The sequence below is a fragment of the Diabrotica virgifera genome, chromosome 4 (genome assembly GCF_917563875.1).
Source record: "Diabrotica virgifera virgifera chromosome 4, PGI_DIABVI_V3a".
Lineage (NCBI taxonomy): Eukaryota > Metazoa > Arthropoda > Insecta > Coleoptera > Chrysomelidae > Diabrotica > Diabrotica virgifera.
In genome coordinates, this window is record NC_065446.1 from 63,746,226 (window position 1) to 63,768,657 (window position 22,432).

Below are 22,432 nucleotides of genomic sequence, written 5' to 3' on the forward strand. Positions count from 1 at the left end.
CGTTTCATTTTTAACTTCAAAGATCTCGAAAACTAATGACTTTATCGTTACGAATGAAGAGTATATTATTTTCATAGAAAGTATTGGAGAATCCAAAAATTGAACTAAAATAGCAATTTCGCCAGTGGCGTAGAATTTGGAAAGGGTCAACCATTCACTTTCCGACGTCGTACGCCTCTGGTAATTGACAGAAACGTCTGTTTAACATAATTTAGTAGTTTGTACAGTACCTATACTTCCTGTCGAGTATGAAAAGGATACGTCGAATAGTTTTAAAATGCTGAGCAAAAATAATTTTTAAATTTTTAGATAAAACACCCTGTAACTCAGTAAGGAACCACATTTTATTTAAGTGTTTTAGGTTAAATCTTCGTATTTTGTGCTAAGGTTTCTCCAGTTACTATATGGACAATTATTAATGAAACACCCTGTATAAACTAACAGAAAAGGTTTTAGAAAAATATAAGCTTGTTTGAATTTTTCCGAAACAATGCATGTTTTCGTTCTAATTGCACTCCCCTATAAATTTAAGTTAAAGAATTTCATGAGAGCTATATTATATAAGTTTTATTTCGACAATTTCTTGTGAAATTCATAACGTTAGCTACGTCTTTTTCAATCACTCTGTGATTATTTGTCAATTATGCAAATGAAGTATCAAATAATTCAAATAACATCTTTGTTCTCCTTTGCCAACAAACAAATGCCATTCTCCATTGCAGTTTGTCTTTTGCATTTCGTATTTCGCAGAATTAATTATATTAAACAACGGGCAAAGTTGAAATTACAGGTGTGTTGAAAAATGTAAGAGAAATATCGAATATTTTCTTAATAAACATTTCACAAGTACCTAGTTAAGAACATGTTTATTTCTTGTTTTCGTAAATATTTAGTCTAGTAAAATTTTAGTTGATATAAACAGACTATTATCAGACTACCGAGATTTTCGCATATTTGTAAACACGAATTGATTTTTCATCACCGTTTAATAACTTTGGTTTTAGGAAATATACGAGGATTTTCAGTTTTCGCAAAACCAATAAAAAGGGAAACATTAGAATAATCTGTTTTATTTTAGTGATTTCCAAATATTCAACGCAAAGATAACAATGACAGTGTATAAAAATAAAAATGCACCAGTCGATAGTCACAGTCTCCAATACGCGCTGTACGCAGCCTATGGCGTCTATTGGAGACAATCGGCTAAGTTGGCGTGGCCACTCCAGTTCACCCCGTAATTTGAATTTGTTGTAGTATTAATCTTTTTCAACTATTTTCGGTTATAAGAAAGTTTTTGTCCTTCAAAGTTTATTAAAAGTAACGAAAATTAACAATTGACGCTGTACGCAGCCTACAGCGTCTGATGCCCTAGCGGCAACTGCTAGCAAAAGACTAAGTTTTCACTCTAATGACATATAAAACAACATAATGTTACTCTACATCCCACCAGACTGGAAACAATGGGAAACTTCTCTGGTTACACCTCCGAGGCTTCTACAATTTGCAAGTCATACGGATGCTGAGACTAAGGAAGATGAGGAAATTTTACAATTTATAATTCACGTCCCATCTGCTCAGCGCGGTAAAGTTCCGACGAGAATGGTTCCCTTCGTAATCCATTCATAGTAAACATGTAAATCAAAAATGAATAACCATTTTCAATGTCGTTGCAAAACGAAAATACAGCCGCACCATATTCTTGTCCAATCAGAGAGTGCAGCAAGCACCTCTACCGGTTTCGAAACTTATTAGTGTCTCATCAGGAGACACATATGCTGCTCTCTGATCCAACCAAAACAAACCCCGGCGTGCAGTCCCGGATTGCAACGAACGAAATGGCATAGATGCCCTAGCGGCAACTGCTAGCAACAGACTAATTTATACTATACCTAATACTGGTGGGATGTAGAGTAACATTATGTTGTTTTATATGATATTAGAGTGAAAACTTAGTTTTTGGTAGCAATTGCCGCTAGGGCATTTATGCCTTTTCGTTCGTTGCAATCCGGGACTGCACGCCGGGGTTTGTTTTGGTTGGATCAGAGAGAGCAGCATATGTGCCTCCTGATGAGAGACTAATAAGTTTCGAAACCGGTAGAGGTGCTTGCTGCACTCTCTGCAGGACATTGAAAATGGTTATTCATTTTTGATTTACATGTTTACTCTGATTGGAGTACGAAGGGAACCATTCTCGTTGGAACTTTACCGCGCTGAGCAGATGGGACGTGAATTATAAATTGTACAATTCCCTCATCTTCCTTAGTCTCAGCATCCGTATGGCTTGCAAATTGTAGAAGCCTCGGAGGTGTAACCAGAGAAGGTTCCCATTGTTTTCAGTCTGGTGGGATGTAGAGTAACATTATGTTGTTTTGTATGCCATTAGAGTAAAAACTTAGTCAAAGTGTCTTTATTTTTTTCGTGCAGAATTACCTCTTAAAGTTTACCATGCCCATATTAAAAGCACCCTTGATGAAAAACATCGCTAGTTATTAAAGTACCTAACTTTTTTAATGAAACATAATGATTTTAAAAAACAGAATGTTGAGAAAATATGAGGCTGTATAGACCAGGGCCTTTAGCACAAAATAAATATTTTTTTAAATACAGCACCTAGAGACTTGCAGTTTTTTGCATTATGTTCAGGATGACGTCAGGAAAAAAGTCTACTATTCAAAAATGGGTGGAAATGCATACCTGCACTGTAAAGTGCATAAAATGCATCCAAAATTGCATAAATATAAAAATAAAGTGAAAATCAGTATACTAAGGAACAACATTTATTATTAGGGGGGTTTTTGGGGTCACTGAATACGATTACGCCATCAGAACTGACCTCCGGATCACCTGGTGCCCAAGGTCACGGCAAGAGACGTCATCTTCTGGAGTTTCGATGGTTTTCGGCATTAAATCAATGCAAATGGATTACTCGCGAGTTTTAGGGGTCCCTAAATACGAATATGCCATCAGAATTGACGTCCGCAGTACCTGGTGCCCAGGGTCGTTACTAAGGCACATCATCTTCTGGAGTTTCGAGGGAATTCGGCACTAAATTGATGCAACTGGACTATTCGGGGGGTTTTTGAGGTGGTTAAACACGAATACGAATATGCCATCAGAAGAGACTTCTGGATCACCTGGTGCCCAAGGTCACTGCAAGAGACGTCATCTTTTGGAGTTTCGAGGGATTTCGGTATCAAATTGATGCAAACGGATTACTTACGGGTTTTTGAGGTCGCTAAAGACGAATATGCCATCAGAATTGGCCTCCGGGGTACCTGGTGCCCAGGGTCGCTAATAAGTCACGTCATCTTCTGGGGTTTCGAGGGTTTTCGGCATTTAATTGATGCAAATGGATTACTCACGGGTTTTTGGTGTCGCTAAACACGAATATGTCATCAGAATTGACCTTCGTAGTACCTGGTGCTCAGGGTCGCTACAAAGGCACGTCATGTTCTAGAGTTTGGAGGGCTTTCGGTATCGAATTGATGCAAACGGATTACTTACGGGATTTTGAGGTCACTAAACACAAATATGCTATCGAAACCGACTCCCTGTGCACCTGGAGCCCAAGCTCACAGCAAGGGGCGTCCTGTTCTGGAGTTTGAGAAATGTCGGCATTAAATTGATAAAAGTGGATTACTCGGGGGGTTTTTAAGTCGTTAAACACGAATATGCCATCAGAATAGACCACCGGATCACCTGCTGCCCAAGGTCACTGCAAGGGACGTCATCTTATGGAGTTTCTAGGGATTTCGGTATTCAATTGATGCACACGGATTACGGTGCAAAGGTCTGTCATGATGGCATCTTCGTGTTTAACCACCTCAAAAACCCCCGAGTAGTCCAGTTACACCAATTTAGTGCCGAAATCCCTCGAAACTCCAGAAGATGACGTGCCTTTGTAGCGACCCTGGGCACCAGGTACTACGAAGGTCAATTCTTATGACATATTCGTGTTTAGCGACACCAAAAACCTGTGAGTAATCCTTTTGCATCAATTAAATGCCGAAAACCCTCGAAACCCCAGAAGATGACGTGACTTATTAGTGACCCTGGGCACCAGGTACACCGGAGGCCAATTCTGATGGCATATTCGTGTTTAGCGACCTCAAAAACCCGTAAGTAATCCGTTTGCATCAATTTGATACCGAAATCCCTCGAAACCCCAGAAGATGACGTCTCTTGCAGTGACCTTGGGCACCAGGTTATCCAGAGGTCTGTTCTGATGGCATATTCGTGTTTAACCACCTCAAAAACCCCCCGAATAGTCCAGTTACATAAATTTAGTGCCGAAATCCCTCGAAACTCCAGAAGATGATGTGCCTTAGTAACGACCCTGGGCAGCAGGTACTGAGGAGGTCAATTCTGATGGCATATTTGTATTTAGGGACCCCTTAAACTCGCGAGTAATCCATTTGCATCGATTTAATGCCGAAAACCATCGAAACTCCAGAAGATGACGTCTCTTGCCTTGACCTTGGGCACCAGGTGATCCGGAGGTCAGTTCTGATGGCGTAATCGTATTCAGATACCCCAAAAACCCCAAACAATAAATTTTGTTCCTTAGTATACTGATTTGGACTTTATTGTTATATTTATGCAATTTTGGATGCATTTTATGCACTTTACAGTGCAATTATGCATTTCCACCCATTTTTGAATAGTAGACTTTTTCCTGGCGTCATCCTGAACATAATGCAAAAAACTGCAAGTCTCTATGTGCTGTATTTAAAAAATTATTTATTCGGGTGTTTTTAGTGCTAAATGCCCTCGTCTAGTAGTTGGGTTTTAATTTCAGTATTTTATAAATTTTGGTTTGTGCAAACTTTGAGAAAAAAAAAACAGTTTGATTCGTACACCCGGGATACAATGATAATTTACCTGCTTAACAACAATATTATTACAGCGGTATTGTTAACGAATAAGGCTATAACATATTAAAAAAATCACTTAAATCGGACAACAGCTTTAGGAAACACGTGACATCAAAAATGACCCATTTTTAAGGTGGGCGGTTAATTTTGGCCCAGAGTATAGAACGATAAGATTTAAATTTTGCCGTACCGGGGACCTGAGGATGCATAGTAAATTATATTATGGGAAACATATGAATGTCTTATTTATTTCTTTTACCTAAAATTATGTATGAATGTATGCAAGAGGTAACCAATTTTTTTTATCTATTTACAGGTACATTTAGACGAGCTTCAAGGCTCCGCATCAGATCCAGTTAAATTCATCACTCCGGCGTGCGAGCCTGACCAACCGCAGCCTCCAAAGCTATTGAACAGAACCAAAAATTCACTACAATTACGCTGGAATGCTGTCAACGACAACGGCGCTCATATACAGCTCTACATTTTGGAATATGACGAAGGAAAAGGAGGAGAGTTTGTGGAATTCTACAAAGGAAAGAGCAAAACGCACACACTTCAGAAATTGCTTCCAGCTACAGTATATACCTTCAGGTATGAATGATAATTTTTATTAAAAAACATGAAGTAAAGACCATTTCTATGTAATTGGTATATTTATTAAAAATTTTAAAAATCCCAATGGATTAAATAAAATGTGTCAAATTCAGAACGTTTTCGGACCTATCGGTACATCATCAGTGAATTCAAATACTTGCTAAATAGCCCCAGGACCAAACAATGGTTGAAATTATAATTCAATCTACATTATGTTGTAGTAATATTGCAACAGGCTAAACGCCGATGTTAAAAGATATAACCTCCGGGAACATCGTGAAACTCTACCAAGAAACTCAATCAACCATCTTAGGCCAACGTTGACTACCAAGTCTTGGTAGTAAGTTTTCAGGGACTTTTGGGCCCTCGGTAATAACGTAATTTTTCATTGTGCGTTTAAACTTTTCATATATTAGCCTTCTCTGGATTCGAAAAAAAAATGAATGTATGTAAGTAAATAGCATTGGAGTCGAATATTTGCGCCTATCTCCTTAAATATATTAAATAAAGAGTGGAATCTGTTAATGCATTTAACGCACCAGATAAAGTTATATTCTAGACTTGAATTTGTAAAAAAAATAAACAAAAACCATATTTTTAACCTTTTAAATAAATATATCACATACTCTGAAACTATCAAAACTATTTTAGTTATTATTTCGTAAGATTAATATGACTGACGCAGTGATGAAAGTTTTATATCTCAAGGGAAACAGTTTATTGCTTTTAATAAAAGTTGAAATTTAATTAAATTTTATTAAAATCTAAAACTTAACAAACATTAGTCCAGGAACCGAAGCTTTTCATATCGCAACTTTTACATGATGGATCGATTTTCTTGAAAATTTGAGAACAAGTAGTGTTATTTCGCTATCTAAAGTGTTAGTTTTATATCGAAAAAATCAATTTTCGATATACTCATTTGCGATTCACCCAATTTTTGCCGTAGAAAAATTTTTTTCAAACCAAGTTCTTGGGAATTAAATAACCTACAATTTTATATTTAACCCTTAAACGCCCAAGGGTGGGTAAAAAATGTCCACCTAATGCGTATTCCCTTGTAACATATCTATTACGTGTTTAAAAAATTTTTAAAAATTATTTATTGTTAAAAAGACAGCCTTTTATCGAATGTTAATTTGGTTCTACCGATATTTTTGAAAATAAAAGTAGCATCTTGAGTTAAATATCGGTGGACATAAAAAGTACACCCTTGGTAAAACTTGTTCCTAAAGGTTTCTATATAATTTCTCGTTGGTAGGAAGATAATCCATATAATTATTGACGTATAATTACATAATCTACATAATTATCCGCCAATGAGGAGGCTGAAAGGAAGAATGTGGAGAAAATCGACAAATCTGAATTACTAGCTTTTACTGGTATGTTAATTTTTATGTACATTGTAATTTTGTTGTAAGGTTTGTAAATTGTTTATATTAATATTTTAGAAGATGCTGTGTTTATTAAGCATAAGATTCTTAAGTTTAATCCATTTCCAACAACTCTCAATAAATATATTAGCTATTTTCGAGGTGGACAATTTTTACCCACCCTTGGGCGTACATGGAACCTAAAAAAGGTTGGGCGTTTAAGGGTAAACATTTTTTCGTATCTCTGATGCTAATCTTTCTATTCTGAAGAGATTTTTACCAAACTACAAAAATTCCTTATTCGCTTTTAACTCCAGTTTTTTTAAAACTAATCATTCTAAGCCAGTCAAACTTGTCGAATCTATTAATAATACATAAATAAAGAAGAATGAATAAGGCCAATGACTAAAAACACCGCTAACTTACATTATTATGCTTCCAATTGGATTTCTCCTTTTTTTTTTTCAAAAAAATATATTATTTTTTAACCTTAAGTTTTTTATTTTTTATCTTAGAAAGTTTGGTAACAAAGTTTTTTGTAGGTTTTTACAAGATCTATAAGGCTATTAACATTAAATCCTTTTAAAATCCTCAGTCGCAAAAAGAGGTGACAGGGTTGGTAAAGGTGGTTTTTGCATGTTATTACAAGTTTTAATTGTCAATAGCTCACTCAATTTTTGCAGTAAAAAAATTTTTGTTAACCAAGTTTTTGAGAATTAAATAAGATACAATTTCATATTTAAACATTTTTTCGTATCTCTGATGCTAATCTTTCTATTCTGAAGAAAAAACCAAACTACAGTTTTTACCAAACTACAAAAATTCGTTATTCGCTTTGAACTCCATTTTTTTAAAAACTCATCATTCTAAGCCGGTCAAACTTCTAGAACCTATTAATAATACATAAATAAAGAAGACCAAATAAACTCAATGACTAATTTTAAATAGTGTGGTGATTAGAGGGTTGTTTCCGATCACTTTTTCGCTAAAAAAAAAATAGGGACTGACATTCTTTTCGTTATAAGTCACTTAATTTTTGAGCTAGAGACTTTTTTTATTTCTGGAGATAGATCTTTTTAAATACTTTAAATTAGTTTGAACAAGCTATCCTCGAAAAATGTATAGTTTTCCCCTCTTTTGACTTTGAAACTACAATATTTAACATTTGACGAAGAAGAACTAACATATAATAAAGTATAGCTCGATTACTATTGGTCTTAAAGAAAATAAAAAAAACGGTTTTGTTTATTTTTTCAAAAGGTACATTTTTGTTAAGTAAAGTTATTTTGATAAAACGAAAACTTTTTGAGTTATTAGCAGAAAACTGATTAAAAACATTGATTTTTTCGATATAAAACTCACATTTTCGATAGCGAATAAATCAAAAACTATTAATTTTATCAAAATATGTATAGAACGTTTTTTGCTTAGAATGAATGTTTTTGCCAACTTTTGCGGTCAAAATATAATAAAAAATTTCCACCCCGAGATGGGGTGGCAACCGCCCCCATGGTAAAAAGCCTTTCGGCATCATATAGATTTTGATCCTTACTTTTTAGTACTTTAGATTATTAAATTTTGTTAATGTAACTTATTTAATCGGATCTTAATTGATCCATTATAAATTTAATGCTTTTGTGACTTTTGGTTATCACTAATCATCGTAGATTCAGATAAGAGTGGGAGGTTTTAAGGATTAAAAAATATGAAGTGATAATCATTGTCGACATTTTTATAATCCCATACTTTATTATTACGAAAATTAGTATTGTATCTGGTACATATGATACTTTTATCTTTATTGTCATCTTCAGACTGTGCTCCCATATTTTTTGTTTTTATTATTTTTGCTCTATTATTTATAAAGAAAATAGTACACATATACAGGGTGTCCCGAAAAGATTGGTCATAAATTATACCACACATTCTGGGGTCAAAAATCGATCGATTAAACCTAACTTACCTTAGTACAAATGTGCTCACAAAAAAAGTTACAGCCCTTTGAAGTTACAAAATGAAAATAGATTTTTTTTTCAATATATCTAAAACTATTAAAGATTTTTTATTGAAAATGGACATGTATCATTCTTATAGATGAACATATTAAAACAAAATTATAGTGAAGTTTGTCCACCTCATAAAAATTTTATGGGGGTTTTGTTCCTTTAAACCCCCCCAAACTTTTGTGTACGTTCCAATTAATTCATTATTGTGGTACCATTAGTTAAACACAACGTTTTAAAAACTTTTTTGCCTCTTACTATTTTTTCGATAAGCCAGTTTTTATCGAGATGCGGCTTCTTTTTTAATATATTTACATAAAAAATTTATGGGGGTTTTGTTCCTTTAAACCCCCCAAATGTTTGTGTATGTTCCAATTAAACTATTATTGTGGTACCATTAGTTAAACACAGTGTTTTTAAAACTTTTTTGCCTCTTACTCTTTTTTGACAAGTCATCTTTTATCGAGATATGGCTTCTTTTTCAAAATATACATAAGAATGTAAATTATAAATAAATTTTCAGATTATTAACAGGTCTTTACAATGGTACTTACCATATAAAAATATGTGGTGGATTCGACAAATTATATTCAAAATATGTCGATAAACACTGGCTTATCGAAAAAGTACTAGGAGGCAAAAAGTTTTAAAAACATTGTGTTTAACTAATGGTGCCACAATAATAATTTAATTGGAACGTACACAAAAGTTTGGGGGGGTTTAAAGGAACAAAACCCCCATAAAATTTTTATGGGGTGAACAAATGTAACTTTAATTTTTTTTTTAAGATGATGCTGCCATAAGAAAGCCACATGTCTATTTTCAATAAAAAATCTCTAATAGTTTTCGATATATTGAAAAAAATCGATTTTCATTTTGTAACTTCAAAGGGCTGTAACTTTTTTTGTGAGCACATTTGTACTAAGGTAAGTTAGGTTTAATCGATCGATTTTTGACCCCAGAATGTGTGGTATAATTTATGACCAATCTTTTCGGGACACCCTGTATATTAACAGATTATCGACTTTTAAATATACAGTTTAGATAAGATTTTACATTTTTCCCTTGAGACATATTTTTCTTTTGGTCTTCATATTCTTTGTTACTACCCAGTTCTCACAATCATAAATTTCTGGAGGTCTATTTAGTGTTAAGTAGTTTTTGTTCCATTCTGACTGCTAGACCAGGGCATTTAGCACAAAAAATAACTTTTTGCATTGTGTTCAGGATGATGCCATGAAAAAATTCTACTATACAAAAATGAGTGGAAATGCATAATTAGACATTAAAGTAAATAAAATCCTTCCAAAAGTGCATAAACATCTCAAAATAAGTATAATAGTTTTTGGGGTCACTGAACACAAATACGTATTTAATAAGAACCTACCTCCGAAGCACCTGGTACTCAGGGGCACTGCTGAGGCACAGGTCATCTTCTGAAGTTTTGAGGGTTTTCGATACTAAATTGATTCAAACAATATTATTCGGGGCGTTTTTTGGGGGTTGCTGAACACGAAGATGACATTAAAACCAACCCTCGGAGGACCTAGTGCCCAGGATGAATGATATGCATTTTATCTTCTGGAATTTCGGCTTTCGAAGATCGGCTCTGATGATGAATTCGTGTTCAGCAACCCCAAAAACCCCCGAGTAATCTATTTGCATCAATTTAGTATCGAAAAGCCTCGAAATTCCAGAAGATGACGTTCCTCAGCAGTGCCCCTAGGCACCAGGTGCTCCAGCGGCTGGTTTTGGTGACGTATCCGTATTCAACGATCCCAAAAACCTCCCAGTAACCTGTTTGCGTCAATTGAGTGCCGAAAACCATCGAGAGTCCAGATGACGTTCCTGAGCACCAGGTGCTTCGGAGGTCGGCTCTGATTACGTATTCGTGTTCAGTGACCCCAAAACCCCCCTAAATCATAAAAATCATCATCATCATCATTCTCTTTGCCTTATCCCTATGCGGGGTGGGCTTCCCTAATTGCATTTCTCCACACAATTCTATCTTGGGTCATATCAATGTTAATCCCCTTTATCAGCATGTCCTGCCTTATCGTCTCCCCCCAAGTCTTCTTTGGTCTTCCTCTCCTACTCCTTCCAGGAATCTACACTTCAGCTATTCTTCGTATTGGGTGATTAACGTCTCGAAGGTGAACATGACCAAACCATCTTAACCTATGCTCTCTCATTTTGGCATCAATTGATGCCACACCTAGACTTCCCCTAATATACTCATTTCTTTATCCTTCTTTGTCACTCCACTCATCCATCTAAGCATTCTCATTTCCGCCACATGCATTCGTAGTTCCTCTTTCTTTTTCACTGCCCAACATTCAGTTCCGTAAATCATAGCCGGTCTTATGGCTGTTTTATAGAATTTTCCCTTCAGCTTCATTGGAATTTTTCTGTCACACAACACACCACTCGCTTCTTTCCACTTCATCCATCCAGCCCTAATTCTACTGCATGCATTTCCATCTATTTCGCCATTACTCTGTAATACCGATCCTAGGTACTTAAAACTATTGCTTTTCACAATCATTTCACTATCCAAAGATACCATTTTATTTTTACTAACTCCATCGTTAAATGAACATTCCAAATACTCTGTTTTTGTCCTACTATGTTTTAAACCTTTTTCCTCCAGAGCTTGTCTCCACTGTTCCAGTTTTTATTCTAAGTCTTTTTCACTATTTCCTACTAACACTACATCATTAGCATACATTAGGCACCACGGAATGCTACCCTGTAGTTTCCCTGTAATCTGGTCCAAAACTAATGAGAATAAATAAGGACTAAGCACCGAGCCTTGGTGCAATCCTACTTTCACGTGAAATTTATCAGTCTCTCCCACACCTGTCCTAACACTAGTCGTTACTCCCTCATACATATCTCTCACAATCTTTACATATTCGCCAGGGACTTCTTTCTTATTGAGTGTCCACCACAGAATCTCTCGAGGAACTCCTATCATATGCTTTCTCAAGATCAATTAATATCATATGAGCGTTGGTCTCTTTATTTCTGTATTTTTCCATCATGAGTTACCTTACAATGAAAATTGCATCTGTTGTTGATCTGCCCTGCATAAAGCCAAATTGATTATCGGATATTTCGGTTTCTTCACGTATCCGTCTATCAATTACTCTCTCCCATATTTTCATGGTGTGGCTAAGTAGTTTTATAGCCCTGTCTCCCTTGTTTTTGTCGACAGGTACTAATATACTGCTTCTCCATTCGTCTGGCATTTGTCCAACTTCCATAATTCTATTAAATACACCTGCTATAGCCAACTTATTCTTGTCTCTCCCAATGCTCTCCATACTTCCCCAGGAATATCATCTGGTCCGACTGCTTTTCCTTTCTTTATTTTTTGAAGCGCTTGAGCCACTTCCTCGTTTGTTATTCTGGTAACCATTGCTGTTACTGTCTCCGTTAACTCCACAGGCTGTCTGTCAAATTCTTCATAATTTAATAAACTGTCAAATCTTTACTTGCTCCATCTCTTTTGACCTCCTTTTCCTGAATTAGTATTTTGTTATTTTCATCTCGGATACATCTAATCTGATTAAAATCTCTTGCTTTCTTTGCTCTGTGTTTGGCTATTTTATATATCTTTGCTTCGCCTTCACTGGTATCAACTTGATCATATAGGTTTGAATACGCTTCTGCTTTAGCTTTTGCTACTGCTACTTTTGCTTCCTTTTTGGCGACCATATAGTTTTGAAGATCTATGTCCGATCTGGTTTCTTGCCACTTTTTATATAATTTTCCCTTCTCTTTTATTTTTCCTTGTACTTCATTTGACCACCACCAAGTTTCTTTATCCTAAAACTTCTTTCCTGACATTTTCCCAAGTATTTCAATATCTAATAATATTGGTCATTTTTCTCCAAATTGTGTTAGGGCTTTCTCCTTCTTTCTAGACCTTCTTTCTCATCTGTTAGCATCCACCACTTGATTTTTTGTGGTCCTCTCCGATATTTTTGTTTAGTTTCGCTTTTTTACTTCGATGTCCAGATGCCCCCTAAATCATAAAATGTGGTTCTTAATATACTTATTTTGACACGTTTATGTACTTTTGGATGCATTTTCTGCACTTTAGAGTGCAGTTATGCATTTCCACCCATTTTTGCATAGTAGACTTTTTTTCCTAACGTCATCCTGAACATAATGCATAAAGTTGCAAGTCTCTAGGTACTGCATTTAAAAATCGATTTAAGTATTTTATACTAAATGTCCCGCTCTATACGGATCTTGACTACACATCATTTTTATAAGGGTTATGTATTTACTAGAAATACCCGGGAATACCTACATCATTTTTCAGTTTTGAATTCCATTGTCGTAACACAGGTAAATTCTTGGGCTTCGTCCATCGACTCTTAACTCCTAAATCATCATCATCGTGAATCCGCCTTGATTTGTCTATTGCTGAATATAAACTCCTCCAGATATTTTCATCTATTTCGGTTCTGCGCCTTTGGTATCCAATTGGTCACAATTAATTTGAGGTCGTCAGTCCATCGCGTGGGGATCTTCCTCGGCCTTAATTGTCTGCCTGTGGTGTCCATTCAGCCTCCCCTCTCCATTTTTGTCGTGTAGTACGTTCGGATATGTCTTCAACTCCGGTTCGTCTACGAACTTGCTCGTTTCTTAGTCTATTTCTCAAGCTTATTCGAAGCATCGATTTCTCCATTTTTCGTTGTGTCTGGACTGGTAGAACGCACTGTTTAAAATCTTTCCTTTTTATATGGATTGGTACATTTATTTTAAATAGGTTCCATTGTTTCGAATACAGCCCAACCTAAACTTACTCTTCTGAGGCGATTTTGGGGAGATTTATGGATTTGTATTAGCTCATTGGAGATTACATTTGTCATTTTTGTATTCCCATTGTTTGTCTTTAAACCTATTCTCTGTACTACTTGCTGTAGTTGCAGCATAACTAAGCTAGTTGTAACATAACTCCAACTTATCCGAAGTCGTGTGTTATGGGAACAATGTCATCGACTTATAGAAGATAATTTAGTTTCTTTCCATCGATGTTAATACCCTTTGAGTCATACTCTAATCATTTAAATGCGCACTCCATGACTTATATTTTTGGCGAAAAAGTATTTGCCTGGGTCACCCCTCTGCCAATTTTTTTTCTCGGTTATGCAATGAAGGTTTAAAGTTGTTACATTTTCGTGTATATTTCGCATAATTTTCTCACACATGTGATCCTGAATTCTGATAGTGTTTTTAAGGTAGCGACTCTCTCCACTGTGTCAATTGCTTTGGGAAAGTCAACAAAAATAAATTTCGTATCTCCTTTTTTATGAAGGATGATTGTAACCGAACTTTCTCCATGTATTTAGAATGTTTTTTGCCCGGTGGACGGGTTTACATTGTGAAGAACTAATAAGTATATCAGCGAATAGAGTAACATTTGCTGAAGTAGCCGCCAATAATTGAATAGGGCACCACAATACTAGGTAGTGCTTTATTAACTCCAAACGCCTGCAAATCTATACCAATATTAATAAATTCTCTCTTTTTTTTATAGGTTAGCAGCTCAAAATGAGGTAGGCAAAAGTTCTTACTCTGATTGCATAGCGTATAGTACTTTTGACAATCCACCTACCCAGCCTAATACACCGACGTTGCATGAAGCAAACGTCCAATCGTTACATCTTCTATGGCAACGTCGACCAAAAGATGATGAATTTATCTTACAAATGAATGATGTTGACAACAAGTACGGTTTCTTGAATGTCTACCTAGGCAATGAAAATCAACACATCTGCAGGAATCTAAGAGAATGCAGTAGTTACGCTTTCAGGTAAGTTTAATCGAGAATATAGAATATTATTGAATAGGGAATAGGAATATAAGAGAGTTTATACTTTAATTTTTGCCAAAAAGAAATTTAAACCATTTACTGAATCTATGATTCGAGGTATTTATCGAGTTCCTGTAATATTTCCAATTGTTGTTTTATTATTTTGAGTACCCCATTCATCTATCTAAGCATTCTCATTATTTTCTTCTTCTTCTTTGCTTGTCTTATTAAGTCCTCCTAATTAGACAAGTAAGCGATAACACTGCAAAGCCCTCTCTCTGTCTTGAGCTATTCTAAACAGTTGTTCTGCTCATCTTATTCCGGTCCAGTCTCTGATATTTTTACTCAATACTTAAGATTTGTTTAATTTTCTGCTTCTACTTCAATGGTCTGCTTCCAGTATCATACATTGGTATCCTAACATTCGACACTTGCTTTATAGTGTGTCTTATAGGAATGAAATAGAATTATCATTTAAACTATAGAATTATCACTAATAGAACATAATTACCAAACTAGGGGTAACATCAAAAAGGACCTAGTATTATCACAGTTAAGTCGAGGAATAAGCCAGCATTCTGTGATTTTTAGGGCACCCAAGTATTATAATTTACTACCGAACAAAATAAAAGAAATGAAATCAATAAAAAAGTTTAATAAAAAAGTAGTTGATTGTATTACTGAAAAAAAAAAACACAATTTGAATTGTAAATCCTGATTTTTTTTTAATTTGGAATTCTTAATACCTGTAAGTTGTTTTTTTTTACATATTTTTAGATATGTTGTTTAGGTACTTAGTTTTAACTTAAGTTCATAAATATTTTGATTCTCAAATATTTTTTATAACTATGTAATTGTAACTAATGCTATGTTTGTTTATAACTAATGATTTATATTTACTTAGGATTTTTCTATTCGCGGTGTGCAAGTAATTGGAAGGGAAACGAGAAACGACCGTGCGCGAGTCGCGGAGAAATATTGCAACTATCTTAAATAATTCATATTGTCAATTGAAATTGTCAAATTGACGTATATTTCATACCTTCTGTCATTGAAGCAGAAAAATTATATATTGCTCCACAATACTGATATGATATGCAATTATTATATAAAGGTAAATTTAATTAATTGTATTTTGCTTGCAGTACTGCATTTTAATAACTAATTTTATTTACTACATACAATTGTTTATGTTTGCATAACATAACCTGCATCTTATTTTTTCTTCTTATTATTTTTTTGGACTATGGCCTTGACAATTATCCAGCAACCAGGACTAATATAATTGGCCAATATAATTAAAAGTGCGAATAAAAGTACAGAGCGTAGAAATAGAGGTCGCTTTGCCGAACTTGCACGGTCCCAATAGACACACACATATGTTTTCACATCTAGGTGTCTTTCTGTACAATATTATTATATCTAGTTAAAATTGTAAATTTTGGTTAGAATTGAAAATTGAAATTGAATTGAAACTTTTACTTTTTGAGAGAGCTTTTGCTCAAGAATTTATTTGATAAATAATAGCACAGTAGATGCCAGAAGTGAATGGCAGAGTTAAGGCGTCAAGTCCAAAGATTTATCTTGTAGGTATTCCAAAGATGTATTCTTCTTCTACGCACTACAACCCTGGGTGGTTTTTCCTGACTGCACAACTCACTTCCATCTAAAACGGTCGTCCATGATAGTTGGGTCAGTGGGTAGCCCCATTGTTCTTAAATCTGATCATAGCGACGGTTGAAAGGTAAAAGGTTGTAACCCACAAATCAACTTTTTTCCGGAAGTAGAAAAAACACTCAATTTAAGTTATTTTATGAGGAATTAACCGAATAATTTTTTGCATTAATGTGGGATTCGTTAAAGACAATCGTAATAAAAGTCCGTGTGATGTATAACAGTTTTAATTAATAAAATAGATAACTAAATTATTGATACTATTAAATTGACGAAATGTAAAAGTGTTTGTGTAATTGCGACTAAAATTTTACGAGTTCTCACAAAAGAAACTGTCTTTGAAATAATCGCGTTTATCTACTTAATATATGACCGGCTTGTCAATATATAAGTACGTCTTAAACTTCGTCCTTTCGATTATTGCAAAATACAACGTCTTTCCTCAGAATCTCAAAATCGACTGACTATACAACCCTACGCTAAAACAAATTCTCTTAATACCTCTAATCTCCTTTTTCCGTTTTAACCTATTAAGATTGGATCAAAGTATGTACCGACTTTTTCCCAATAAACGAAAACTATTAAAATTAGTCAAGGCGGCTACTTGCTCATCTTGCGTCTTTGATAACTCCGATTTCAAATCCCCAAGCCAATCCGCACATGTGTTCGGATGCGTGAGACTCTTATTTCGTTTTCGTAATAATAATTAAGAGGAAAAATATATACAGGAGTCTTAAAAATTAAGTTAAAATATTTACAATTCTACATTAATTTATAGATGAATTTATTGATCTACAAATTAATGAAAAAACTTATTTGGTTAATTCCTCATAAAATTACTTAAATGGAACGTTTTTTCTACTTCCTGAAAAAAGTTGATTTGTGGGTTACAACCTTTTACCTTTCGGCCGTCGATTATGTTATCTCTCCGTCTCATTCGTGGACGTTTCTACGGGTTTTCTTTCTGACTGGGCTTCCTCCCAGATTTATTTAGCAAGGCGGTTATTACAGAGTCTATGAGCATGGCCTGCCCATCTTATACGTTGACATTTAATTTCGTGGACTAAGTCGCTAGCCCTATACATCTGTATGACCTCGGCATTTGTTCTCATTCGATATTGGCTAATATTCGGATCGTGATAACGGTGTATCGACGCTCGATATCGATTTCAAATAAAGTACAAAACGTGCGAAAAGTATATTTGCTAGGGTGAATCATAAACTAATATCGATAGAGTTAATTCATTTTAGGATAAGAGCTGTTTTTAATAGGACTAAATTTTTGTTTAGGTTAAGGTCAAAAAACGAAAGTGGGACATCACCCTGGTCGGAAGAAGTGACTTATAGCACCTTGCCCGACAAACCTTCTAGACCATCAAAACCTGTAGTTAAAGGAAGGATACACGCACACTCTTTCAAACTGAAGTGGGAACCACCTAATAATACTGGAGGATCTGAAATAACCATGTAAGATTAATTTTTTTAATGCAATTAAGTTTTGAATACTCCATATAAAAGAATTTTTCTGCTTTTTCTTCGATTATAAATATTTGTTTTTAACTGTTTTACCACTCACTACGAAAGGTACCTGATGATTGGAGTGGTATCCACATTGGCAGAAGGAATGCCTGCAATCTTAAAATAAAACGATGTAATTATTAAAAGAGACTTAAAGACATTCTTACTCATTATCAGTTTTGTAAGTCAATTCGTCAAAATATTTTACAGCCTTCTATTTTGGGGCTTAGTTGGGCGCCATTATATGTGTTTATAAAGCCTCACACGTTGGGCGCCATTTTGTGTAGATATGTTAAAGGCTGTAACGAATAATTATCAGGATATCACAGACGAATGGCACCTAGTTTTTATGACGAGAAAAACTTCTTTCCCAAGTTTTGAATACTTTTGGACATTATAAACAAACTGACGATAGTCAAACATGTCAGCTTTGGTCCAATGAATATTCATATGGAAAATTCTCGGTCATTTTGAGAAAACTCCCAAATTTGCCCGTAACGCTAAAACTTTTAGACTCAAACAAGACTCCTTCTAAAGTCAATGTTGATTACTCTAAGGATAATTCATAAGTGATGCTCTCACGAAAGAGATAGCAGCATGTGTATTATACTCTGCCAATTCATATCGTAAATAATTGACTAATTGTGAAAAAGCGCGTGGTATACGGTTATTAAGTAGTAAATTATAAAAAATTGTTTTGGTAAACTAAAAGTCAAACAATTAGGCGTGCACGTCATAGATTTAATGACATCATAACCCACCGCACCGGTATAAGCTTGACGGCAAACAAATTCAACAAATTTTTTCTCATATTTTAGTTTTTTGCTACCGTCAGGTTTAGCAGGAAAGCGCTGTTGCCAAATAAAAAACATATAATTATGTATTTACCACAGCAGTTACCGACTACACTGTTTCTCTTTGCATTTAAGAGTGTGAAACAAAGATAACTATCTGCACTACAAGTGTCAATACATGTGAAGTCTGTTCAAATATAAACTATCCCACGAAACTGCCTACACACTAAGTTCTGTTACTTTAGTTTCTCGATTTGATTTTGATTCAAATTATTGGATATATTAATTGAACTGTATAAACAATAATATATTTCTATTTCGTCTTCCCAGATTATAATTTGAAAACAATATTTTGACATTATATTTAACCTCCAATATTATGACAACCGTCAGTTAGTATTATTACTTCACCACTTCATGGCATGTCAAGAAAATCTGATTATTCCCTATATATTTTTTCACATTTAAAATATGGCAACAAGGGGAAAATTGCGTGCAAGCCTTATTGTTTGACTTCGATCATAACGAAATTTTTCTGTTTTAGGTACATTTTAGAGTTAAATTCGGGTAGTGGCTATGAAATTGTCCATAAGGGCCTAGAAACGGAAGCAGTCTGTGATAAACTGACACCAGGAACTACTTATCAACTCAGAGTGAGTTGTATCAGTGCCGGTGGAGTTAGCAACTTTTCAGATCCTTGTACAGTAACTACGGATGCTGTTAGTCCTGGTCAGTGTTCGCAACTTAGGGTCGTAGGAAAACCATTAGCTAATTCTGTTTCTATTCGATGGGTAAGTGTACTATTAAATAATAAGATTTTATTAGGTCAATAAAATAGGATAGTGTATGCAAATACTAATACATCCAACTTCCACAGAAGTCTGGAAGCACGTTGCCACTAGCGCCACTGTCGGCTTGAGTTAAACTACGTTTTGACAACGTAAAATTTGACGTAAACATTCAAATTTAATTTTATAAATTTTTGAATAACGAGCTAATTTTGCCAAATTAAATTAAATAAAAAATAGTTCAAACACTTATACAAAAACAATAATAAAGCAATTTTATAAATGTAGGTTAGATTGCTCTGGTTATCCTACTCATACCGCTGGATGGCGCTATTTTTTGCTTTCTCAAAATTAATGGGAAATGTCAAGAGTTGTATGTATTATAGTCTATAGTATTTGGTATATGTGTATTTCTTGTATAAGGTTTTTGCAGCTTCCACTTATTACTGTTAATGTACTCGCACGTGTTGTAGTAATTCTTCAAAGAAATACTATTAGTTACATCTTTAATAGTCTTAGAGAACTTGTACCTGTCTCGTCTGCTTTCATTAATATTATTTACTCTTGTTTTATCTGTCTCACCTGACGATATCTTGCTCTTCGCATATGTTACATCTTCAATTTTTTCTTGCAAATGTTTCAGAATACCATTAGAGCTTTTGTAGCTCTTCATTAGTGTTTGTTCCGTTGAAATATCTACCCTATTTGACGATGTTTTGCACTTCACAATATTGTGAAACTTTAGTATTTATTACGAATGTTTTGTCTACCTTCGTTCCCGGCGTATTCACGTCATTCTAGTACGCTTTGACTGCACTATTTCAGTTATTACTCTGGTTATTGTTGCTACAATATTCCTGTAAAAGGGCAAGATTAAATTTGAAGAGTTAAATAAATCTTTATGTGTAAGTGGTCATGAATCACAATAATTCAAAACTGATAGGACTTTTCATCGATTGTCTTTTGTTTCGAGCTTCTGTCATATGTTGTATAATCTGTATATAATATTAATATACACAGATATACAATATATGACAGAAGCTCGAAACAAATGACTGTTGTTGAAAAGCCCTATTGTAAAGTGATATTATATAACTCCAACGATCGTTTCCAAACTCTTACTTGGGTTTATCCAAACGTAATTTTTTAAGTAACGTCTGGTTAACATGATATTCTGTTCTAAGACTTAACACCTATCCTAACCTAACCAAAGATTCGGAGCACTTAACCTTCTCCAAAAAGTGACATGCAGTTTATATTTAATAAGAGGGCAAATAGTGTTGCTGATTCGTTCTTAAAGTTATCAAGGATACAATTCAGTTTGGTATCCATGATTATAATGGTATATTTTGAACATTCCAACTGGTCTGGGTCAATTCTATGCATATTTCTTTATCATCAGCTCTCAACTCGAAATAGAACCTTGACACCACGTGAAAACGAACAATGTTGTTTTCTACAGACAATGAAATTGCTTTCCCTAGTTTTATTAAATTATACCTTAATCCACCAGCATCCTATCTAATGCAGAATTAAAACGTAAAATTTTGCAGTTCATAAATATGAACTATACCTTACACTAGATGTAGATCTGACTCGTGCAAATAATGTTTTTAGCATTCATTTTTTTGCGGGCATGCGCATTTTAGAGGTTCATGAGATTTTCCGCCAATTACAATTAATATTCAAAGGTTTCAAACTGCTCATATCGTTGTTAAATATTCTTTAGTTTGAGTTTGTTCCTATGTTTTCAGCTCCTATAAAATATGTTCCTCGTTATCCTATAAATGTTGCTACATTGTTCTCTTCTAGCTGTAAAATTTTTGGATACTGCGATAAATATACTGCTTTTGAGACATGCACACGAATATTGCATCCCTTATGTCCCCTGTCTAGGATAATGAATATGAAAACACAGTGACCGAAATATTATATTTCAAATATAAAATGCAAAACATGTAACTAAATACTGCAACAAGAATTTGGAAAATGTTGAAACATTATACAGGGTGTCCAGAAACTCTACCGACAAACGAAGACAGAAGATTCTTCAGATAATTTTAAGACAATTCAACCCAATTTACCAGGTCCGAAAATGCTTCCTAAGGGAGCTAGAGGTCTTTGAAGATGGCGTCTTGTAATTAGTTTTTCTTAAATACCTCCAGAACGCTTCTATTTATAAAAACAAAAATTGGTACGCGTATTTATCTTCCAGAGATCTATTCCATCCATTGCGAATTTCTAGTACCGATCATAGGCGTCCGTTTTGGGTAGGGCAACGGTTATTTTATCGCGTAACTTTTTTGTCTTTAATTTTTAAGAATTTTTGACTCTGATTTATTAAATTGTGAGGTATTCTAAAAATGAAAGGTACTCTCGCTTGTTAAGTCGATAGGATACACTGTTTTCTAGAGAAAAATCAATTGAAAATTTTTCGTTTTTTGAATTAAAAAAAATTAAAAAAAAAACTATTTAGAAAACCGAAAACTGGTACATTTATTTATATTCCAGATATGAATCGATTTCAATAATTGCGAATTTCTACTATACTACCGGTCATAGGCGTCCGTTTTGGGTAGGTCAACAGTTATTTTAGAGCATAATTTTCTTGTCTTTAATTTTTAAGCATTTTTGACTCTGATTTATTAAATTGTGAGGTATTCTAAAAATGAAAGGTATGTTGTCTTTACTTTTTAAGCATTTTTGACACTAGATTATTAAATTATGAGGTAATCGAGTACTAAAAGTTACTCTTGCTTTAAATTGGTGAAATACATCGTTTTTTCTTTTGAAAATTTTTTTCATTTTTTTTTCAAATTCGATAAACGAAAAATTTTCAAATCGATTTTTCTAGAAAACGGTGTGTCCTACCGACTTAAACAATGGTACCCTTTAGTACTAGAATACCTCACAATTTAATAATCCACTGTCAAAAATGCTCAAAAAAGTTAAAGACAAAAAGCTATGCGATAAAATAACCG

At 34.4% G+C, this 22,432-nt stretch overlaps 1 protein-coding gene across 5 annotated transcripts in view; it reads left to right on the forward strand.

Annotated features, from left to right (window-relative positions):
- The window catches only part of LOC114325841 (fibronectin type-III domain-containing protein 3a), a 725,050-nt gene that overhangs the window by 678,676 nt on the left and 23,942 nt on the right, over nt 1-22,432 (forward strand). For all 5 annotated transcript variants that reach the window (XM_050649163.1, XM_050649164.1, XM_050649165.1 and 2 more), the window contains 4 exons: nt 5,191-5,468; nt 14,402-14,677; nt 17,642-17,818; nt 19,208-19,454. In XM_050649163.1, the coding sequence (XP_050505120.1) occupies nt 5,191-5,468; nt 14,402-14,677; nt 17,642-17,818; nt 19,208-19,454 (978 nt within the window). The remainder of the gene's footprint in view (nt 1-5,190; nt 5,469-14,401; nt 14,678-17,641; nt 17,819-19,207; nt 19,455-22,432) is intronic.